Raw genomic sequence first — 20,454 nt, 5'->3', positions numbered from 1 at the left:
AACCACCTAGAGCTGACCTTTCAACAAAGCTCACAGGGCAAACAAACATGCAGGGTTTGCTGCTGATCCTTCTTTTTATTCCTCCTTTCTGAAACTAACAAGAACAAGCAGAAATAAGTTTCTATTTATGTTCTCAGAGATACATACCTGGTTCAATTTTGGGAACCACCTGTCTAGACTCATTTTATAACAAAGTTTCTAGTGCCATATGTATCAACCATTTAAAACCATGTCCCCTTTGACAAATATAAAAGTTTCATGTCTTCTCTATACCACAACCCCATAAGTCTACAACATGCCTACCCTGTTAGAGGCTCCCTCCTTTCCTAGCTGGACCTGGGGCTAGTATATTTTATCAAATTATATATTACCTTCCTATGAACTCCGTGCCCCCATGCTCACTATCCCAAACATAGGTTGAAAATCACTGTCCTAAAATTACCACATGCGAACAGTCATCACAAGCTGGAAAATGAATGTATGCCTTGCTTATAGATAAATCCCAATAATATCTGAGTTTTTGATACTTGATCTAATCTTTTCCATCTTTTTATAGTAAGATACTTATACCTTATATTTCAACTTTGGAGACTGGTAGAACTAGGGACCCATGATGTAATCTAATCAAAAGAGAGAGTCCCAGCCGGCATCATGGCATGGAGAACATCTTCTTGACCAAAAGGGGGATGTGAAAGGAAATGAAACAAGCTTCAGTGGCAGAGAGATTCCAAAAGGAGCCGAGAGGTCACTCTGGTGGCTTATGCACAATATAGACAACTTTTTTAGGTTCTCATGAATTGGAATAGCTAGCAGTAAATACCTGAAACTATCAAACTACAACCCAGAACCCATGAATCTTGAAGACGATTGTATAAAAATGTAGCTTATGAGGGGTGACAATGTGATTGGGAAAGCCATATAGACCACACTCCCCTTTGTCCAATGTATGGATGGATGAGTAGAAAACTGGGGGCAAAAAAAAAAAACCAAAACAAAACAAAAAAACATCCAGTATTCTTTTTTACTTTAATTGTTCTTTTTCACTTTAATTTTTATTCTTATTATTTTTGTGAGTTTGGTAATGAAAATATTCAAAAATTAATTTTGGTGATGAATGCACTATATTATGGTGCTGTGAACAACAGAATGTACGCTTTGTATGACTGCATGGTATGTGAATATCTCAATAAAAATGAATTTAAAAAATTAAAAAAACAGAATCCCACGATTTTCTAGAAATATTCTACTTTGCATTGAATTTTATTTCTTGACTTTACTATACACATAGAAGAATGAATAGGTCTTAAAAGGTAACAAACCACATAAAGATCCCAACATAGATCATATTATTGGAATAGGAATAAGGGAGGTCTGTATATCTCAACTCTGTCTAGTCTCTCCTGCCTGCTCAGTGAGTTTGAATTAGTACTGATTAATTGTAATATTCATTCAGTTAACTTATTCTCCAGTACCCTCTGTTGCATTGTTCGAATTCATGGGTCCCGAATTGGATACAAAATAAAATTGCAACCTAGGCCCTGCTCGTTAAGAACAAATTGTCTAACACTGCAAAGTAGGTACTCACAACTGCAATAGATAAACAGCAAAATAAAACTTGGAGATTATGGGCCCAAAACAATCACCATAGGCAGCAAAAACGACATGCATCCAGAATATAGAAGGAAAGAGCACTCACTTGAGCAGTTAGGGGGGTACCAAGGCTAGGAAGGATAAACGGGTTGGCAGGATTAATTAAGGTAGGTGATGGGGAAGGTGAGGGCATCCCTGGTGCAGGGAATACTATGAGCAAAGCACTGGAAAGAACTAAATCCACGGTACACGGGAGATGAGGAGGGCCCAGGCCAGTACAAAGCTGAAGACCCACGTTAACGTACGAGAAGAAGTTAGATAGGCAGTTGGAGCAGGCATTTCTCAGGGGCAGAGAGGCCCATCATCCTAATAGCAACTTGATAAATTAGTTAGAATTTCCTAACACAGAGATGGCTTTAAAAAAGAAGGAAAAAAAAAAAATCAAACCACAGTATAAATGAGACACTCTCTCTTCTCTCTATTCCTAATCCTGGGGTTTGTGGCAACTCTGACGTATACATCCAAGAATCTGGCTCCACCAGGTTATACACATAGCAAAACAAATATTGTCTGAGAAAAACAAAATTCATGCATTCAGATATTAAGAACTACCATTTAAAGACCGCTTACTATATGCTAGGCACTGTGCTAAGTTCTTTGCACGTATCATTTCATCCAATTCCTCAGTATTATCTGCATTTTTTTAAGTGAGAAGTCTGGACTTCAGTAAGTTGCCCAACATCACAGTGGCAGATCCAGGATACAAACCAAGGGTTGCCTAACTGCAAATCCCATGCTTTTAAACCCCCACCCATGGTGCTAACCTTGAAGGTCATCTTCTAAGGAGAAGATCACAGCACTCCCTTTTTTTCCAGGAAAAAAGACAGTAATGTATTTCAGGTTTTCTTCCATCACTACTGAGTTACACCTTCAGGTCAAGAAAAGATTTTTCAACAGCCAAAGAGCTGATGGAATTCTTTCTTCCAACACTGCCTAACTACCCCACCCCCATCACCCAAGATTTCTGGGCTTCTAAAAATAGTAGAGGGCAAAGGCCAAAGATTGGGCTACTCCCAGGGGAAATTAAATACTAAGTAGAAGAAACATGTAAGATTCACTGACCAGGGAAAATGATGAGCCAAAGGTATTAGCAGGAGACCTGCTATCTCTGTAAACACCGCTTGGGTCTCAATCCTGGAGAACAGGGCCTGACCAACGAGGCCTGGGTTCTCTTCCTTCTTCCTGTCACTGATGGGTAATGAAGCCGCCAATGAGTAAGAAAATGGGTAATAAGTGGAAGTTTGTCCTAAAATTCCTGTTCAGCATCAGAGAAACAATCATCTTTCTCTCACTCTAAAGGTTCCAATACAATAGCCATAAGCATCCTTGAAAACAGGCACTCAACAAATTACAGAGAATTTTACTGCTTTCTCCAGGATTCAAGTCCTGGATGAAAGGCCTCATTATTTAAGATCATTATAAATACAAATGATAATCTAACCTCAATGCTAGGCTTAGCCCTCTATTTTAATAATATAGGGATGCTATAAGCTGTTTCATCCAATAATCTCTCAGCTTTTCAGAAATCATAAATAACAAAACCTCGCTTGATACTGCAATCCACTGTCTGCCAAGGTTAACTCAGAGCCCAAGGAGAAAAGTGACTAGCTCAAGCTAATTCACCCACAGAAGAACTCAAATGAAATTCCAAGTCTTTATCCTTTCAACTTTGTCTGAACTTCAGGAACTCACTCTGGCAATGTGGAAGTCTCACTGGTGAGAATGATTCCCCTTTCATAACAATTGCCTATGACTCAACAGAAGAACTGAGATTGTTTAGAATCCATAATTGGCTGAATAATGATAAAGATAATAGACTGAACAATAATAAAGATAACAGACTAATAAAGATAATAAAGGAGGAAGAACGTAGGCACAAAATTCTGCAACAGGTATCACCTTGATGAACTAATATTGATTATTCCTGAGTAATTCAAAACCACATAGAATGAAAAGGCTTCTTGGCTTTTGGTATAAGCACTGAACATCTGATTTATTTATGTGGGCATTTCTGTTCCTCAAGAAAGATCAAAAATATTGCAATACTTACTTCAACTTTGCTAAGAGAAGTAGATAACATATGCAAACGTGGTGAACTAGATATGTTCCCTAAATCAAGGTTCCTTGAAGGAGGCGATCTGGGAAAAAAACTCGCAGTTAAGAACAATCCATTTTTCCTAACCATTTCAGTCCTCTCTTATCTCCTTCCCTTCAACCCCTCCAAAATTTAGAGACTACACCACACACACCAGCATCTCAGTAGATTTTGTCTTGTGGGGTTCACTTATTTTTTGTGTATTGGTCACACATCATGGCAACAAGAAGCAGAGAAGTCAAATCTTGCACTACTTCTGTTTCCCACAGTATCTAAAACAGAGCTCAGAATATACTAGCTGCTCAATAAACCTTGCTGACTCTTTGCTGGCAGAGCAAACTGTCTCTTAGGTTCTCTAACATTATACCTACATCCTCTCATTTCATGATCACAACATCCCTACAAGAGGTAGGCAGGATGGTTATTACTCCAGCTGTACAGAAGGGAAGCAGAGGTTAAATGACTTTCCCAAAGCCACACTGACAAGAAGTAGCAATGAAAGAACTTGAACTCAAGGTCCCTGGCAGGGCTGTGCCAGCAAATTTTTCCTTGTACCAAGTTTTATCAATATCTTCTCTCATAACGCCCTGACCTTTAATAAGTGTCCCCATCTGCACCTCCCTATGAGCTCTTTAAGTCAGGAAATGGTTCCACACATTTTAGGTGCTGAAATATGAGAACTGGGGAGAATTTCTTAAAGCTCAAAATCCATATCCAGTAAGAGGTAGAATACTATTACAACTTCCCTTAGCCAGGGCCAACAAAGACTTACCATTTTACCTCCTTTGGTTTACTGTTTATTTTTGGAAGAGCTATTTTATGCAGAAAATGACTTAAACATTTTTAACATAACAGGTTAAGACAGTTTGCTGGTTCATTGACTGAGAAAATAAATTCAAAAATTAAGTCATTTGCCTAAAATCCCACAGAAAATTAGTCCCTTCTGAGCCATCCTTGACTCCTCTCTCTCTCTCCCCCATTGGTCAACAAATCATGTTGTTTCTGCCTCTGAAATATGTCTCAGGGTCATCCCAAATTCTGTATCCTCCTGCTCTAATCCAGCTTCTCTTACCCAGACTACTTCAATTGTCTCTTCCTTATCTCCCTGCCACTAATCATTCCTCCTTCCAATCTTTTCCCAAACTGCTGTCAGTTATCTTTCCAAATTACACAAGTGGATAGCTATTCATCTCTGCTTTAAATACATGACTGCTCCCCAGCCAACAAAATGCATGTCAGTTAGGCCAACCACACACTGGCCCCTGCTGTCCTTCCCCACATCACCTCCCATCATCTCCACCACAATCCTGCTCTCTAGACCTGGGTTTCTCCACCTTGGCACTCATGACATTTTGGGTAGATAATTCTTTGTTATCAGGTACTGTCCTGTGCACTGCAGGATGTTTAGCAGCATCCCCAGCCTCTACCCACTAGATGCCAGTATTAAACCCCACCAAACTGTGCTGCTCAAAAATGTCTCCAGACACTGCTAAATGTCCCCTGGGGGTAACTGCCCCAGGCTGAGAACCAATGCGCTAGACCAGTGGTCTCCAAAAGGGTACCAAAGACAACCCACTGCAGTATGAAAAGAAACAAGAGACCCTCTATTTATATTCATCTTAAAAAATAAGTTTATCCTTATTAATATTTAATATATGATCCAACACCAGCATTCCCACTCAGTCCATACGTTAGTCACATGTCTCATACAAAGCTGATGGAATCCCGTGGGAAAAGTGGATGCTCCACAGCACAGAAGGTTGACGGTGACATCCTCTCAGCACACTGAGATGCACTGCAGTTCATGTGTGCTTGGTTAGATGGATTTTCTGATTACACTGTTTTAAATGAATTAACCCTCATAATTCATTTAAAAAGAGGCTTAAAAAGATTCCTGCAAAGAAACCACAGATTAAAGACAGCACAAGGTTAAATGAACAAGAGAATGGCAGAGCTGTCATTTGTATTCCTGGTATCAACTCTTCATCAGTCATACTACAATGTAGAAATAATCACAATCTAATAAGATTTGACAAGAAGTTCACCAAAACCTTACTGAAATTTTTTTTTAAATACGGATTTACTTCCACTATCACTAATGATGAATTTCATCCTAAGTATATACTGTACCTACAGATATTAGCTAACAATAGCAGCACACAAGTATAACTTATAAACAAAAAAGTATACATACATGAAGGAGACTCATACTTTTTAAAAAATCAACAGTGCTGTTCTAGCAAAAGGAAAAAACTGAGACCATTGCTCCAACCAACTCTGTCCAACAATACTTCCTGCGATGAAATATTCTCTATTTGTTTTGTCCAAAATGGCAGGCATCAGCCACATGTGGCTACTGAGCACTTAAGATGTGGCTAGTGCAACTGAAGAATTAAGTTTTTATTTAATTTCAGTTTTTTTTAAATTTAAACAGCCACATGTGTTTAGCACCTACCATAATGGACAACACATCCCTGGGCCACTAAAAGGTTACTGCTACCTCAAAACATACAGCTCCCCAGCAAGCAGTGCACACACCTGCTTTGGGGTCTTTGGCCATGCTATCGCCTCTGCCATTCTCCTCTACCTCGTCCATCTAGCAATAAAGTGTCCTAATCTCTGAAGATACACTCAAATGTCACCTTTCTTTAGTTCTGCCTGACTACTTCCCCAACCTTCCCCAAATTAATTACTCCCTCATGTTTGTTCCCCCGGTCCTTTCCTTTTGTGTGTTAAGTCCTAAGACTGTGAGTTCCTCAAGACAGAGCCATGTCTTCATCACCTCTGCACAACGCCCAGCACATGATGAGAACCTTAGACTTACTGAATAAGGCAAAGAACCAATCAACAAATCTTGATCTCCCAACTCCTACACCAAAGCGTGGCTCTGGAAAAGCAGATGGGAGGCTCTTCTTTGCCACCTCTCAGTGCTAGAAGCTACTTCAATAGACAATAACATTTCTGTTTTTATAATTTTGGACTCTTTCAGATGCAGATATCGTTATTTCTTATGCAGTCCCAGAAAGCATCCTTCTAAGAGGACATGAAAGTAGATGGTAGTACTAGATCCTTTTCCGAAGTGCCAACTTTCAAATACTGAAAGTTAAAATGACTGCTTGTTGCAGTAATATTTTTTCATGTCTGTTTTATTAATAGTCATCAAGCCTTTCCTGTGTACTCTACATGCAGTTTCAGCTACTGAGGTGCAAGTGTGTGTTTACCCCTACACCATCTCACATGAAACTCTCCTCATTACGTCTCATTAAACGAGCACGACTTTGTAGAAAGACCAAAGGAAAGGATCTGACCATGGCAACTGCTTATTCTGGACCTCATTTCTGAATTCTAGATTTGGCTATATTTAGCAAAGCTATAACCGTCATCATGCCCAAGCCAGGAAGAAGACACCATTCATAAACCACCCCCTGAAAATCTGCAGTTGCCTCTAAAAACCAGACTTCCCAGCAGGCAAAGGCATCCCAAGCAGAAAGGATCAAATTGGTGTATGGTCAAGAAAAGACCTTAGGTGCTTACCACTAACCTCTCTGCCTGGTGTTCAAAGCCTTATTTCTTCCTATTCTCTCCACATACCATCTGCTCTGGTCAAACTCCTCCTGTTCACTCCTTTCTGTATCACTGGTCATCTCACTCCCCCACCTGCTTCTGTCCAAATCCTTCAAGCTTCCTGCATCTCATCTGACTCCTCCAGGAACCCTCCTGGACCACTCCTTCCCTAGGCACCAGATGCTCCCTTGCACCACAATTAGCACAGGGCAAAGCACAGTAGGGGACTGTGCATACCTGACAGCTATTCAGTAGCTATTTTCAAAGGGCCCTGGGCAGCAAGCACATCCAGGGAGCAAATGTAGAGAATTTCATTCTACCATTCCAAGTTTTTCTTTCCTCGATTCTGGAGGAGGACGCTTGTGCTAACCAAACTGATACGACTAGTCTGAATTCCCAGAACTTAACCATACTGTTTCACCACTCCACATCTTCACACGTTATTCTCTCTGCCTGGAAGGCCTTGCGTAACCGTCCAGTGGAACATCTGCTGGGCAATTTCCATTCCTGATCAAACCATACATCATCTATAAACCCTCACCCCAGGGCCATTTCTCTTTATTGTCTCATAACATCTTTCTAACAAACATCTATGGCCATCTGCTACAAATCAAGGGCCATGCTAAATAGTTATTTGATGGCCTATGGATTCCTTAAGAGCCGGCCCATGTCCCATTCATTTTTCTATTTCCAGAACCTATTACAGTGCCTGCCACAAAGAGGAGACCATAAATATTCACTAAATGAATATATACATATGTCATATTGATACCACCCACTCCTTGCAGTTACATGCCTTATATATATACTTTAGGTGGTTTCATATACATTTTTAAGCTTTACTACCTTGCACTGTAGATAAGAGAAATTATCAAAGTTTACTGATATGGAGACTTAGTCATTCTCATTAGCCCTAGAGCTGGATTCCTTTAATGTAGGTAAGAAAACTGTCCTGGGGGTGGCGGTGGTAGGGGGAACCTCGTCCACCTGATGCAGTTATGGAATGTTGCCTCGGACAAAGGAGGAATCCAACAAACATTTACTTATTTTGTTTATATTTTTTAATTAAGTAATACTGTTTAAAGCTTAGCTGTAAGGCTTCATTTAGCTAAGGAGGTATAATGAAAACACAGCTTCTCAGTCCTTCTTGGAGCACTGCTTCATTTTCCCATTGAATGCATTCCAGAAGCTCAAACCAAATATTCCCTTGACATCCCATGCCCAATAACTTGAACATGATTTAGCATCTCATCTTCACTAAGAAAGCCAGAGAGAAAATATCCTCCCCTGTACCCAGCCCAGAGTTAGCCATAACCCACTACTAAACCTGGCACTTAGAACCTTCACTAAACCCAGGTCAACACAGCCCCGTGCGCTACTCAGTGAAACCAGGCCAGCAGGGCTGATGCTGCTGATGGAGAGATGGCTGCCCAAGCATTCTCTTGTCTGCCCCAGCTTCTCAGGGTTCCTGCAATTCCTCACTATGAAACACAGCCCAACACCCATATTAGAGCAAAAGGGATAATCAGTGAGAAAGTAGCAACAGGGTCTGTGTTAGAAGCCCCCATCCCCTTCCCTTCCCTGGCCACTGCCTTGGCCACTCCATGCACAGCTCTTACTGCCCTTAGATACCTCTGACTGGGACTGGTAAACAGGTCATCACCCGGGGACTCACCGAGAAAAGAGTCCAGGAAAGAATCAAGGCTACTCAAAACATCTACTTAACCTTTAAAGACCTAGTGAGGACTTTGCCTCAACTGGTTCTACCCAAACACAAGGGGGAAAAGTGATTGCTTCAAATTGATACAGCCAAACCAGCCTTGACATTCTCCACCCCACCAGTCCTCCCTCATGAGTGTATATATGATGTAATGTTGCTGGAAAATAATGGCTACCATTTATTGAACACTCAAGAAATGTTACTTTATATACATTGTCTCATTTAATTTTCAAGACCACCCCATACGGAAGTGGTTCTCAAACTTCAGATTGCATCAGAATCTCTCAAGGAATTAGCTCAAGTCCCAACCCCACAGTTTATGGGTCAAAGCCCCAAAATTTACATTTCTAACAAGCTCCCAAGTTAGGCATGCTACCGGTCCAGGCTCCATACTTTGAGAACCACTGCTATAGGGAAACTCAAGAGAGGTGTGAAATGTCGTGCCCAAGGTCCCATAGCTGGAAAAGAGCAAGGCCAGAATTTGAACTTAGACTTATCTGTCTCTCCAAGCCAGTGCTAGTAACCATATTACTATATGTGTGAATGTAGGCCTTGTCTTCCCAAATTCACTGTCAGCTCCTTACGGGCATACACATTTTAGACCTCTCAGAACCTAGGAGTGCCTTTGTGCACAGCAGATGCTACACAAATGCTTTGTATTCTGGCCGTCTACATATCTGCATACTTCTATGAACCACAATTCCAAACTCAATTATAGCCAAAGAACATAAAGAAGGTAACATGGCCAGACCCAGTTTCTATACCCAGTTGCTAAAAAAATAAATTAATTAAAGCCAGTTACTTCTTTCCCCTGCCTCTTCAAACAGGGGTTGAAACCCTACCTCACCTCCATGGAATCCTAACTTTAAAAAAAAAATGTAAGTCTATTAATCTCCCCAAATGCATCACAGTCTCTCTCGCTACTCTGAGACCAGTAAGTCATAGGAGAGACCTGGCTAAGTCCTACTCCTTCTTCAGCCCTCTGTTTAGAAGTCATTTTCACAAGCAGGCAACTCGTGGGTCCCTAAAACTGGGGACTACTGCACCCCAGGCTTATCTCCATGATAACACTTATCACTCCACCATAACTGGCTGTTTCCCATCTCTCAAAGTAGTGTTCTACTCCAGCATCTGGTTCAATAGCACAGCACCTGGCACATTACAGGCACTCCATAACTATCTGGCAAAGGAATGAATGAATGCAGAGCTGCAAACCCTAAGTTCCACATAAAAACATCATAATAATATGTGATGTGGCAGTTCTCAGGGATGAATTTTGGGGAAGAGGAGGGTAGCCTAGATAACTAAAACCAGTTTTGCCTTTTCTCTTCCTTATCACTCTTCTCCAACTCTGAGAACTGAGAACAGGCACTACTTAGGGTAGCAGAATCTGTAAGGAGACAATATCCCAGATGAGCAAAACGGTCCTGGGTTATAAAGTCAGCAGAGGCCATTCTGAGGGAAGGAAAGAGCTGGGCACCTCCTCATTCTTCCTGATTTCTCTCTCATACACACTCCCTCCCCACCCCCCACCCCCACTGCAGTCAAGGGCTTTAGCACTGGGATGAAAAAGACAGATCAGACTCAAGGGTGCGGATCTGGCAGTGGGCACAGCAGCATCTCCCATCCTGCACCAAAGCCCACAAAGAAGGATCCAGAGGGACAGTGACTCAGGCCCCAGAGTAAGTCCAGCTAGAGCAGTACTAAGAACGGAAAAGAGCAACAATTTCACAAAGACATGATTGTCAGGCATCTTTTTTAAAAACAGTGTTTTTAAAGTCCAGGCTTCAGCCCTAGCCCCAGAGGACTGGGCCCTGCTGAATCCAGTGCTTACACAAGCTGAGAGCCAAACACAGCTTCTTCCTCCCTCCAACCCACCCGCCTGCAATACTCACCATGACAGGCATTTCCCAAGCCCGGGTCAGGACCCTTGCTTCAACCTTAGCTTGCCAAAGGCTCCTTTTTAAGGGGGGCCTCTTGGCTCTCTCTCCTCCTCCTCCTACCCCAGCTAATAAACTGTTTCTCCCCCATGTTGCAGTAATAGAGGCCACCCCTTCCCCCATCCGCCGCTCAGTCTATAACACAACCTACAGCAGGTTGGCCCCATCCAATTAGTTTGAATAGCTTCATGCCAAGGAAATTGCTGCTTTTATTAAAAATAAAAGCACACCAGGCAGGCAATGGGCTGTGAAAAGTATGAGTCTGGAATAATTATGAAGGTCGAGGTTAAGGTTAGCAGAAGAGACGTGCAAAGATTTCCCTAAAGCCTGGGGGATAAAGATACATATCTACATTATTAATAGATCTACAGATGCACACACACGTAGGGAATTTACACAGCAAATCTAAATAACATCCTCTCCAATAAAATAAAAACAAAATTGAAGCCACCTCGGTTTTAGCTCCTCAAGTAATTCTTCTTTGGGTTAAAAAGAATAAAACAAGAAGAAGGGCCTACAACACTGAATTCAAAATAACTACATTCATTGCATATAATTTCTATTTTAACTACATCTTGGGAACCTGATCACAGTTAAGTCAGGGAAAAAACCTAGTCAAATCCAAGAGATTTGGCTGTGGTAGCTGTAAATTTAGAAAAACACATTCCCATACTCCAAAAATCCTCTTCCTCCCAAAGTCTGCCCCTGGAAGTGGGAAAGTTGGGTGGAAGGAGAAAACCCTCTTTTCCTAAAGGCCCCATCCCCACCCTTTCAGCCTTCATGTCAATATTTCAAGTTTCAAAGGGATGGCAAAACTGACTACCTTGTATTTGATATAAAGATTTATACTTTCACACATACGTTTTCTCATCTGATCCTCAAAATTCGGTGAGATAGGCAAGGGTGGGTTCTCAATGTTTTTTAAAAAAATAAAATGCCACTAAGGTAAACGATTTCCGGCAACCTCCCCTCAACCTCCATATGCCCTGTCACTCTCAAATCTCAGTTTTAAATCTCTCAAGAACAATGAATCACAGGGCAAGAGAAGGGGGAAGGGGGGTCAACTGGTCAAAACCCATTCATACATTCACCAACTAGACAACCAGGGTCCTGCCGTGTCAGCACAAGATTTTAATTTACGGGTGCACTGACGGAGTCCCACCGTACCTTCCGCCAACACCTCGTCCACAGTGACCTGCTGTCGCCCGATGCCAAAGACCCTTCCGATGTAGCCGCTGCCCAGGCCCGAGGTGCTGCCCCCTCCTCCGCTGGAGCCAGAGCCCAGGCCAGAGCTTCCCTGCTCTCGCCGGGAGTCGAAAAACTTCTTCATCTTGCAAAAAAGGAACAGCAAAATAGCAAAAAGCCAATGGTTTCTGGATTTTTGTTTTTTAAAGGAAAACAAGAGATCCAAGGATTCCTTCTCGGATTTCAGCTCGGAAAGGAGCCACCCGAATCCGGGCGTGGGGGTGGGGGCTGAGGGAGGATGCCTATAGGAATATGCGTGTCAATCGCGCGACGGGTCCCCTCCTCCTCAGGAGAGCGATTCGCGTAAGTTTAAACCTGTGATGACAGAGGAAGAGAAAGAGGATGAATCAGTAACACACTTAAAAATTCAACTGCTGAGACCTAAGGGGGAGCCAAAGCCATCAACCCGGGGAAACGCTTCATGCATTTTCTTGGGGGAGAAAAACCTCTGAAGCTGAAAACGCATCCCCGGCCCGGACCCCGGGATCGCTGTACCCGGGGCTCGGGGAAAGGAAGGACTCGGGCCGCCTTGGGCGGCGCGGACCCCGGCCGGCCAGTGCCTCCCCCTCCTCCCCGATCCTCCCCGCCGCCCCGCGAGGCAGCATCCCGGCGGCACCCACTTGAGACGGCTTGGTGGCCGGCGCCCAGCTACCAGCCCCGCAACATTGTCACGGCCGTCGGATCGTGCGACGCGGATAGGAGGAGGCGCTGCAGCTAGAGCCGGGGCCGCGTTCGGCGCCCGCCCGCCAGCTGATCCTCCCAGCGCCCGGCGGAGACTGACCCGCCGCCCCTCCCCCGCGCGCGCTCCCGCCCGGCTCCATCCACCCAACCAGGAAGTGAACTGCCGCCGGAAGTGCCTCTCGGGGCGGCGCGGCCCGCGACCCGAGGCTCTCCAGCAACCGCCGGTCTGTCGCGATAGATGGGAGGCAGTCGGCTAAGGGGAGAATGGGGTCCGGGAAGGAGGTCTCAGTGCGGACAGAGTTTTGGAAAAGAACCTTGATAGTCACGGCTCGCAGGGCACATTGGGAAAGGTAGTTCGGCGCAGGCGGCGGCAGGACTACAACTCCCAGGACGCACCTGGGGGAACGGCCGAAGTTGCTGCCGTGGCCTCCGCGGCCCCGAAGCTGGTTAGCTGTGTGGTGCATATATGGGGATTCGGTTATTTAAACACATCCGGTAAACTAACTGCCAGATACCAGAGTTTCCCCCCGCTGCACGTTCTACCCTTCTGAAGGCATCTTATTTGTGGCTTGGCCTCCCTGCAAAAGGGATTCTGGGGATTGTGGTTTCCAAACGGAATAAGCTGACACCTGAAGGACGCGGCTTAACCGCTTAGCCCCTTGCGGCTCCTGCGAGGATTTCCGATGTCACCTGAACAGAAGGTGGAAGAGGAGGGTGATCGGGGTGGAAAATCTGCTGGCAGATGATTCAGGCCACAGCGGAATGCCAACCCTAAAATAAGCAAACGCTGTCGGTGCCTTCCGCCCCCAAGCTGGAAAGTTGCTTTTGTTCCTAGATGTTGTTGAGAACCGGCTTAAGGGTCAGCTCTTGCGCTAAGTGCTGTGAGAACGCTCAATAAGACGGTGTCTCGTTGGGGAACCTACAGGCAAGAATCAAACCGAGAAACTGCTGAAGATTGTGTGCGTGCAGACCCTGGCGTACAGGACACCCTGCCCGTTGGCTCCGCCCCAAATTTTGGATTCCGGTGTCCACGGTGACCCTTAATTCTTCCACCTTTGCTGATGCTATGGGTGGGGCTGACCGTCACTAACCCTTCCCACACAATAATCCTAGGCTGACCTTCTGTTACTTCTTTTTCGCTTCAAGATCCCCTTTGATGCTTCGTTTGCCCTGATAACTCCTAAATGCTGAGGGAGATGGACGATGTGCTTTGCATCTGCCAAACGCGGAAGATTTGGAAAACCTGTTGGTACCTTTCTCCGTCCTAGATTTCCTGATAAATGGCGCTGGAGGTCGTGCCACATCCCTGCAAAAATTCCATGATTTTTCCTATCCCCTGTTTATAGGTTATTTCTCACCTCCACCTGCTCTCCCATCTCCCTAGTACTGCGACAGTCTCTTGGCTTGTAATTCTTTCCAGAATTTCTTCGGCAGTAATTTGAGGACAGTTGAGAAGAGTGCCCTGTGATAAATGGTTCCTGCTCTCTCTAATCTGAATTTTGAGCTGACCTGTGACTAGGCTGGCGCTGGCAGCTGTTGCTGCTGCTTCTACTGCTGCTTACTTAGATTTAAAGTAGTATCATTGTAATTACACTTCCTGTGTTGAGACAGCATCTTTTCTTTCAGAAAGAATCAGTGTAATTGTCTCAGTTCACAAACCTATGCAGCCACCTCAAGGGTGGAATGAAGCACTTACTGAAACATTCCCTCAGAGCAAACCCCGGTAAGCGTGTTCTCTGCACTTTCCTTAAAAGGCTAGGTTTTGTCTAAGGAAGTTTGACATAGATCTTAAAATAGATGAGAAGGCTCATTTGGAATTACATTCATTGGCCCCAGTCTTTCTCAGCACCCAATAATTTTGACTGACTTATTAAGAGAGGCTACTGAATCCCAGAATCTGTTGCCATCTCAGTTTTTCATTTTCTAGACTTCTCCCTAGTACCAGACTAGGCCAGGTTTACCCAAATCCCAAGTCTCCCTTCTGAAATACAAAAATACCTTTTTTATCCAATAGGATAAGGTAGCTAACATGTATTTTTGAACATCCACCTGGATGCTTTGATCAGAATCTGAGGAAGGAGGTTGAAAACAGAAAGTAAATAAATACAAGACTAGATTCCTGGCCCTCCATACTCTCAGAGTGTTAATAGCTTTTATGATAAAGCCACAGTTTATAAGTGATTTCCATATAGTAAGTCATTTAATCCTCAAAACAACCCTATGACATGGGTACTGTTATTATACCCATTTTATTAATGGGGGAACTGAAGCGTGGAGATAAGTGATTTCCCCAAAGGCATAGAGTTAGTAAGTGGCAGAATCAGGATTCAAACCCAGATATTTTGGCCTCAGAGACCAGTGTTTAACTGGCTACATTAACCTGCCTACATAGAAAACACAAACATAAATTTATGAAAAGATTTGGGAATAGTTATTCTACAAACAGCATAGTAGTAGATGACGGGAACCCTCTGCTACTCCATGTCTGTCACCTCAGACCACTTAGATTCCTGGCCAATTTTCTGTTAAAAAGCCAGAGCTGTTTTATGACTTTCAGTAATTCTCTAATTTCAGAGTACAAAATAATCACAAATCAAACTGTAATCTCGAAACTCCTACCATACTTTCTGTAAAATTTATCCCACTCTACCACGTATTCCTGTTCAACTTTTCATATATGTCGTCAACTCAGCCAAATACCCCGAAAGCAGGAAACGGTCTACTATTTATCTCCTTGAACATCCAATACAGCAGTTTACATGGAATGTGTCCTTAGCAATACTTAAACAAACCAAATAATTGACTTCAAATTAAATGTGACACATGGAAGCACAGACATAGACCAATGGAATAGAATTGAGAGTTCAGAAACAAACTTTCACTTATATTTTTGACTAGGGTGTCAAGTCTACTCAACGAGGAAAGAATAGTCTCTTCAACAAATGGTGCTGGAAAACTGAATATCCACATGCAAAAGAATGAATTGAACCCCTACTTCAAACTGTAAATACAAATGACTCAAATGGATCACAGATCTAAATATAACAACTAAAACCATAAAACTTCTAGAAAAAATATAGGGGAACATGTTCGGGGCCTTGTATTAGGCAGCAGTATCTTAGACTTTACACCAAAAGCACAAGCAACAGAAGAAAAAAATAGATAAATTGAACTTCATCAAAATTTTAAAATTTTTGTGCATCAAAGGACATCAAAAAAGTGAAAAGACAGCCACAGAATGGGAGAAAATATTTGGAAACCATATATCTGATAAGGCTTTAATATCCAGAATATATAAAAGACTGCTACAACTAAACAACAAAAGGACAAACAACCCAAATTAAAAATGAGCAAAGAACTTGAATAGACATTTCTCCAAAAAAAATATACAGATGGCAAATAAGCACATGAACAGATGGTGAATATCAGTAGCCATTAGGGAAATGCAAATCAACACCGCAGTGAGATGCCACTTCTTACCCACTAGAATGACTATTATTTTTAAAATGGAAAATAAGTGTTGACAAGGATGTGGAGAAATAGGAACCCCCTTGCATTGTTGGTGGGAATGTAAAACCGTGCAGCCACTGTGGAAAACAGTTTGGCGAGTTCTCAGAAAATTAGTATAGACTTAACATATGACCTGGCAATCCTATTTCTAGGTATATATCCAAAAGTGTTGAAAGCAAGAACTCAAACAGATGTTTATACACCAATGTTCATAGCGTCATCACAATAGCAAAAAGATGGAAGCAACCCAAGTATCAATCAATGGATGAATGGATAAACAAAATTTTGGTATATGCATGCAGTGGAATGTCCTGCTGTAAAAAGGAATGAACTTCTGATCCATGCTATAACGTGGATGAACGTTGAAGACATCATGTTGAGTGAAATAAGCCAGACGCAAAAGGACAAATATTGGATGAGCTCACTGATATGAAGTGGCTAGAATATGAGAATTCAAAGAGATAGAAAGTAGATTGCAGATTAGAAGGGGCAATGTGGAGTTAATGCTTCATTGGTACAGAGTTTCTGTTTGGTGTGATAGAGAAGTTTTGGGAATGGACAGTGTTGATCATAATGCAACATTGTGAATGTAATTAACACCATTGAATTGCATACTTGAAAGTGGTTAAAATGGGAAATTTTATGTTGTATTTATTACAGAACTATGGACCATACAATACAAAGAGTGAACCCTAATGTAAACTATGGACTTTAGTTAATATAATAATATTGGTTCATCAATTGTAAAAAATATACCACACTAATGTAAAAATGGTAATAGTAGGGAAAACAGGGGATGGGTATATGAGACTTCTGTATTTTTTTTAATTTAAAAAACACAAAATATTAAATGTGACACAGAAAAGAACAATCTGATTGAGGCTGAAAGATTGATTTGAGGTGTCCTAGACTAGGTGGTCCTTTTAACTAGACCTAGGAGGTACTATGGAGAAATACCTAATTAAAGAGCAGGGAGAAGGAAACGCATTTGCTAAGTTTCTTCCATATGCCAGCTACTGTAGTGAGCACTTAACATATTATCTTGTTTGATCCTCCTAGCATCCCTGCAAAGTAGATACTACTCTCTGTTATATCAAAGTGGATACCATTATACTGTTATCCCAATATTAATGATGACTCAATAAAGAATTTGTTAGTAGCAGAGGGACTTGTATGGTTTGTTAGGATTGGAGGAAATCATTTGACCTGTGGTGCAGCTAAATCATGTCAGAGTAACCCAGTTGAGGCTCATCTGTGCTGCACCTTTAGGGGAAATAAAAGGCAGAGAGACTAACACTGATTAAGGACCTTAATTAAGGCAGGCCCTGGGTTGGCTCTTTGGACCATATCATTTATCCTTCACAGTGCATCTATGAGGTTTTCATTGTTTTTATTATATCAATGTGAAAAAAGAGGTTGAGAGGGGTTAACCAGAGTTAGACACAGCCTGCAAAAGGCAAAACCAGAATAGAATAGACGGCCTCCAAAACCCCTGCCATTCTCACTACACCATAAGGCTATTCTATCTTCCCATCTCTTAGCCCAGTGGAACTTTTTGGAAAGACAAATTCTCAGGCCCAACCCCAACCTACTGACAGGGAAGGGAGGCCAAAGGCAGCAATCATCCAGATGATTCTGATACACGTTCAAGTTTGAGAACCACTGTTTAGCAGAAGATCTAATAAAAACCATTTCCCTTCTTTAAAAAGAACATTTCTTGGTTTTGTTTTAGTTTTTTGTTTTCTGGTTAGAGAGTAATTTATATGCCTATTGTAGAAAAGATAGAGAAGAAAGTAAAAATCACCTGTAGTTAGACATAGGGGACTGTTGGTTTGATGGGTTGAGCCCTCTACCACAGGACTTGCCCTTGGGAAGACAGTTGCTGCAAAGGAGAGGCTAGGCCTCCCTATAATTGTGCCTAAGAGCCTCCTCCCGAATGCCTCTTTGTTGCTCAGATGTGGCCCTCTCTCTCTAGCTAAGCCAACTTGAAAGGTGACATCACTGCCCTCCCCCCTACGTGGGATCAGACACCCAGGGGAGCGAATCTCCCTGGCAACGTGGACTATGACTCCCTGGGAGGAATGTAGACCTGGCATCGTGGGATGGAGAACATCTTCTTGACCAAAAGGGGGAAATGAAAGGAAATGAAATAAGCTTCAGTGGCAGAGAGATTCCAAAGGGAGCCGAGAGGTCACTCTGGTGGGCACTCTTACGCACAATATAGACAACCCTTTTTAGGTTCTAATGAATTGGGGTAGCTGGCGGTAGATACCTAAAACTCTCAAACTACAACCCAGAACCCATGAATCTTGAAGACGATCGTATAAAAATGTAGCTTATGAGGGGTGACAATGGGATTGGGAAAGCCATAAGGACCACACTCCCCTTTGTCTAGTTTATGGATAGATGAGTAGAAAAATGGGGGAAAGAAACAAACAAACAGACAAAGGTACCCAGTGTTCTTTTTTACTTTAATTGCTCTTTTTCACTTTAATTCTTATTCTTGTTGTTTTTGTGTGTGTGGTAATGAAGGTGTCAGGGATTGATTTTGGTGATGAATACACAACTATGTAATGGTACTGTGAACAATTGAATGTACGATTTGTATGATGGCATGGTATGTGAATATATCTCAAAAAATGAATATTAAAAAAAAATCACCTGTATTATTCTTCTCAGAAATACTTACTATGGACATTTTGATCACTTTCTTTTAGCATTTTTCCCATACATAAATACAATAATTTTTTTTACCATATGGCATCACATTATATATTTAGTATATTCTGTTTTATAATTTTTTTCCACTTAATAGTTTTCCATTTTGTTATATATTCTCTAAACACATTATTTAAAAAAAAAAAAACTTTTTATTTTGAAATGCTTTCAAGCTTACAAGACAGGTACAAAAATAATACAAACCCCATACAGAGAACTCTAGCATACCCCTGTGCCCCTAGATAACCAGATCCACCAAATATAACAGCTTGCCACCTTTGCTGTATCATGCTAACAATCTATGAATCCATCTATCCATCCGTCTATCAATCCATTTTCTGAACACTTGAGTGTAGGTTGTATACACAATGCTCCTTGAAAGTCTTAACACTGCCATGTACATTTCCTAAGAACAAGGACATTCACTTATGTAACAACCTTAAGTGCAGTTAACAAATTCAAGAAATTTAACATTATTAAAAAGTGTACATTCTATTTTCCAATTTTTTCATGTGTCCCAATGATGTCCTTTTGGGCCTTCTCTCCTCCCTTGTTACATCCTGTCCAGGATCATGTACTGCCTTTAATTGTCGCTGTCTCTTTGTTGCTCTTTCTTTTTCTTATTAATTGTGAGAACATATATACAACATAAAATCTCCCATCCCAGCCACTCCAAGCATATTATTCAGGGAGATTACTCATATTCACTAATATGAGGTACCCTCACCAACTTCCACTACTAAACTTTCCCATTTCCCCAAATGGGGAAAGCCTATACCCATTTTTCACTAACTCCCCATTCCCCCTGCCCCCTGCCCCTGGCAACCTGTACTCTAATTTCTGTCTCTCTGGGCTTGCATATTCTCTGATATTTTCTTTGTAGTTACTATGGGGCTTAAATTTAATATCCTAAATCTATAACAATCTCGTTTACTTTGATATCAACTTAATTTCAATAGTATTCACAAAGTATGTTCTATGCACCTCCATCCTCCTATGTTTATGTAGTTCTTGTCACAAATTACATGTTTATAATTATGAGTCCAAAACCACTGATACATCATTACATTTTATGCATTTGCCTTTTAGATCCTGGAGGAGGTAAAAAGTGGAGTTACAAACCAAAAATACAGTAGTACTGGCATTTATATTTACCCTTGTCATTACCCTCACCAGAGATCTTTATTTCTTCATGCAGTTTCTCTCTATTGTCTATTGTCCTTCCCTTTAAACATGTAGACCTCTCTTTAGCATCTCTTGTAGGGCTAATCTAGTGGTGACGAACTTCCTCAGCTTTTCTTTACCTGGGAATGTCTTAATCCCTCTCTCCA

General features: G+C 42.0%; 1 protein-coding gene across 9 annotated transcripts in view; it reads right to left on the bottom strand.

Moving 5' to 3' along the window:
* Positions 1-13,214, bottom strand: part of AAK1 (AP2 associated kinase 1) — a 166,279-nt gene extending 153,065 nt beyond the window's left edge. For 3 of the 9 annotated variants that reach the window (XM_037806539.1, XM_037806538.1, XM_037806537.1), the window contains exons 1-2: positions 12,835-13,208; positions 12,137-12,529 (exon numbers count right to left, since the gene is read on the bottom strand). In XM_037806539.1, the coding sequence (XP_037662467.1) occupies positions 12,137-12,299 (163 nt within the window). In that variant the 5' untranslated portion in view covers positions 12,300-12,529; positions 12,835-13,208. Of the gene's footprint in view, positions 1-12,136; positions 12,530-12,834 lie in introns of all 9 variants that reach the window. The other 6 variants (XM_037806534.1, XM_037806536.1, XM_037806542.1 and 3 more) reach the window with 5 other exon arrangements.
* Between the last annotated feature and the right edge of the window lie 7,240 nt (positions 13,215-20,454).

Source organism: Choloepus didactylus, chromosome 17 (assembly GCF_015220235.1).
Source record: "Choloepus didactylus isolate mChoDid1 chromosome 17, mChoDid1.pri, whole genome shotgun sequence".
Lineage (NCBI taxonomy): Eukaryota > Metazoa > Chordata > Mammalia > Pilosa > Megalonychidae > Choloepus > Choloepus didactylus.
The sequence above is the reverse complement of the archived record's forward strand: the minus strand, read 5'-3'. Positions and strand labels throughout refer to the sequence as shown.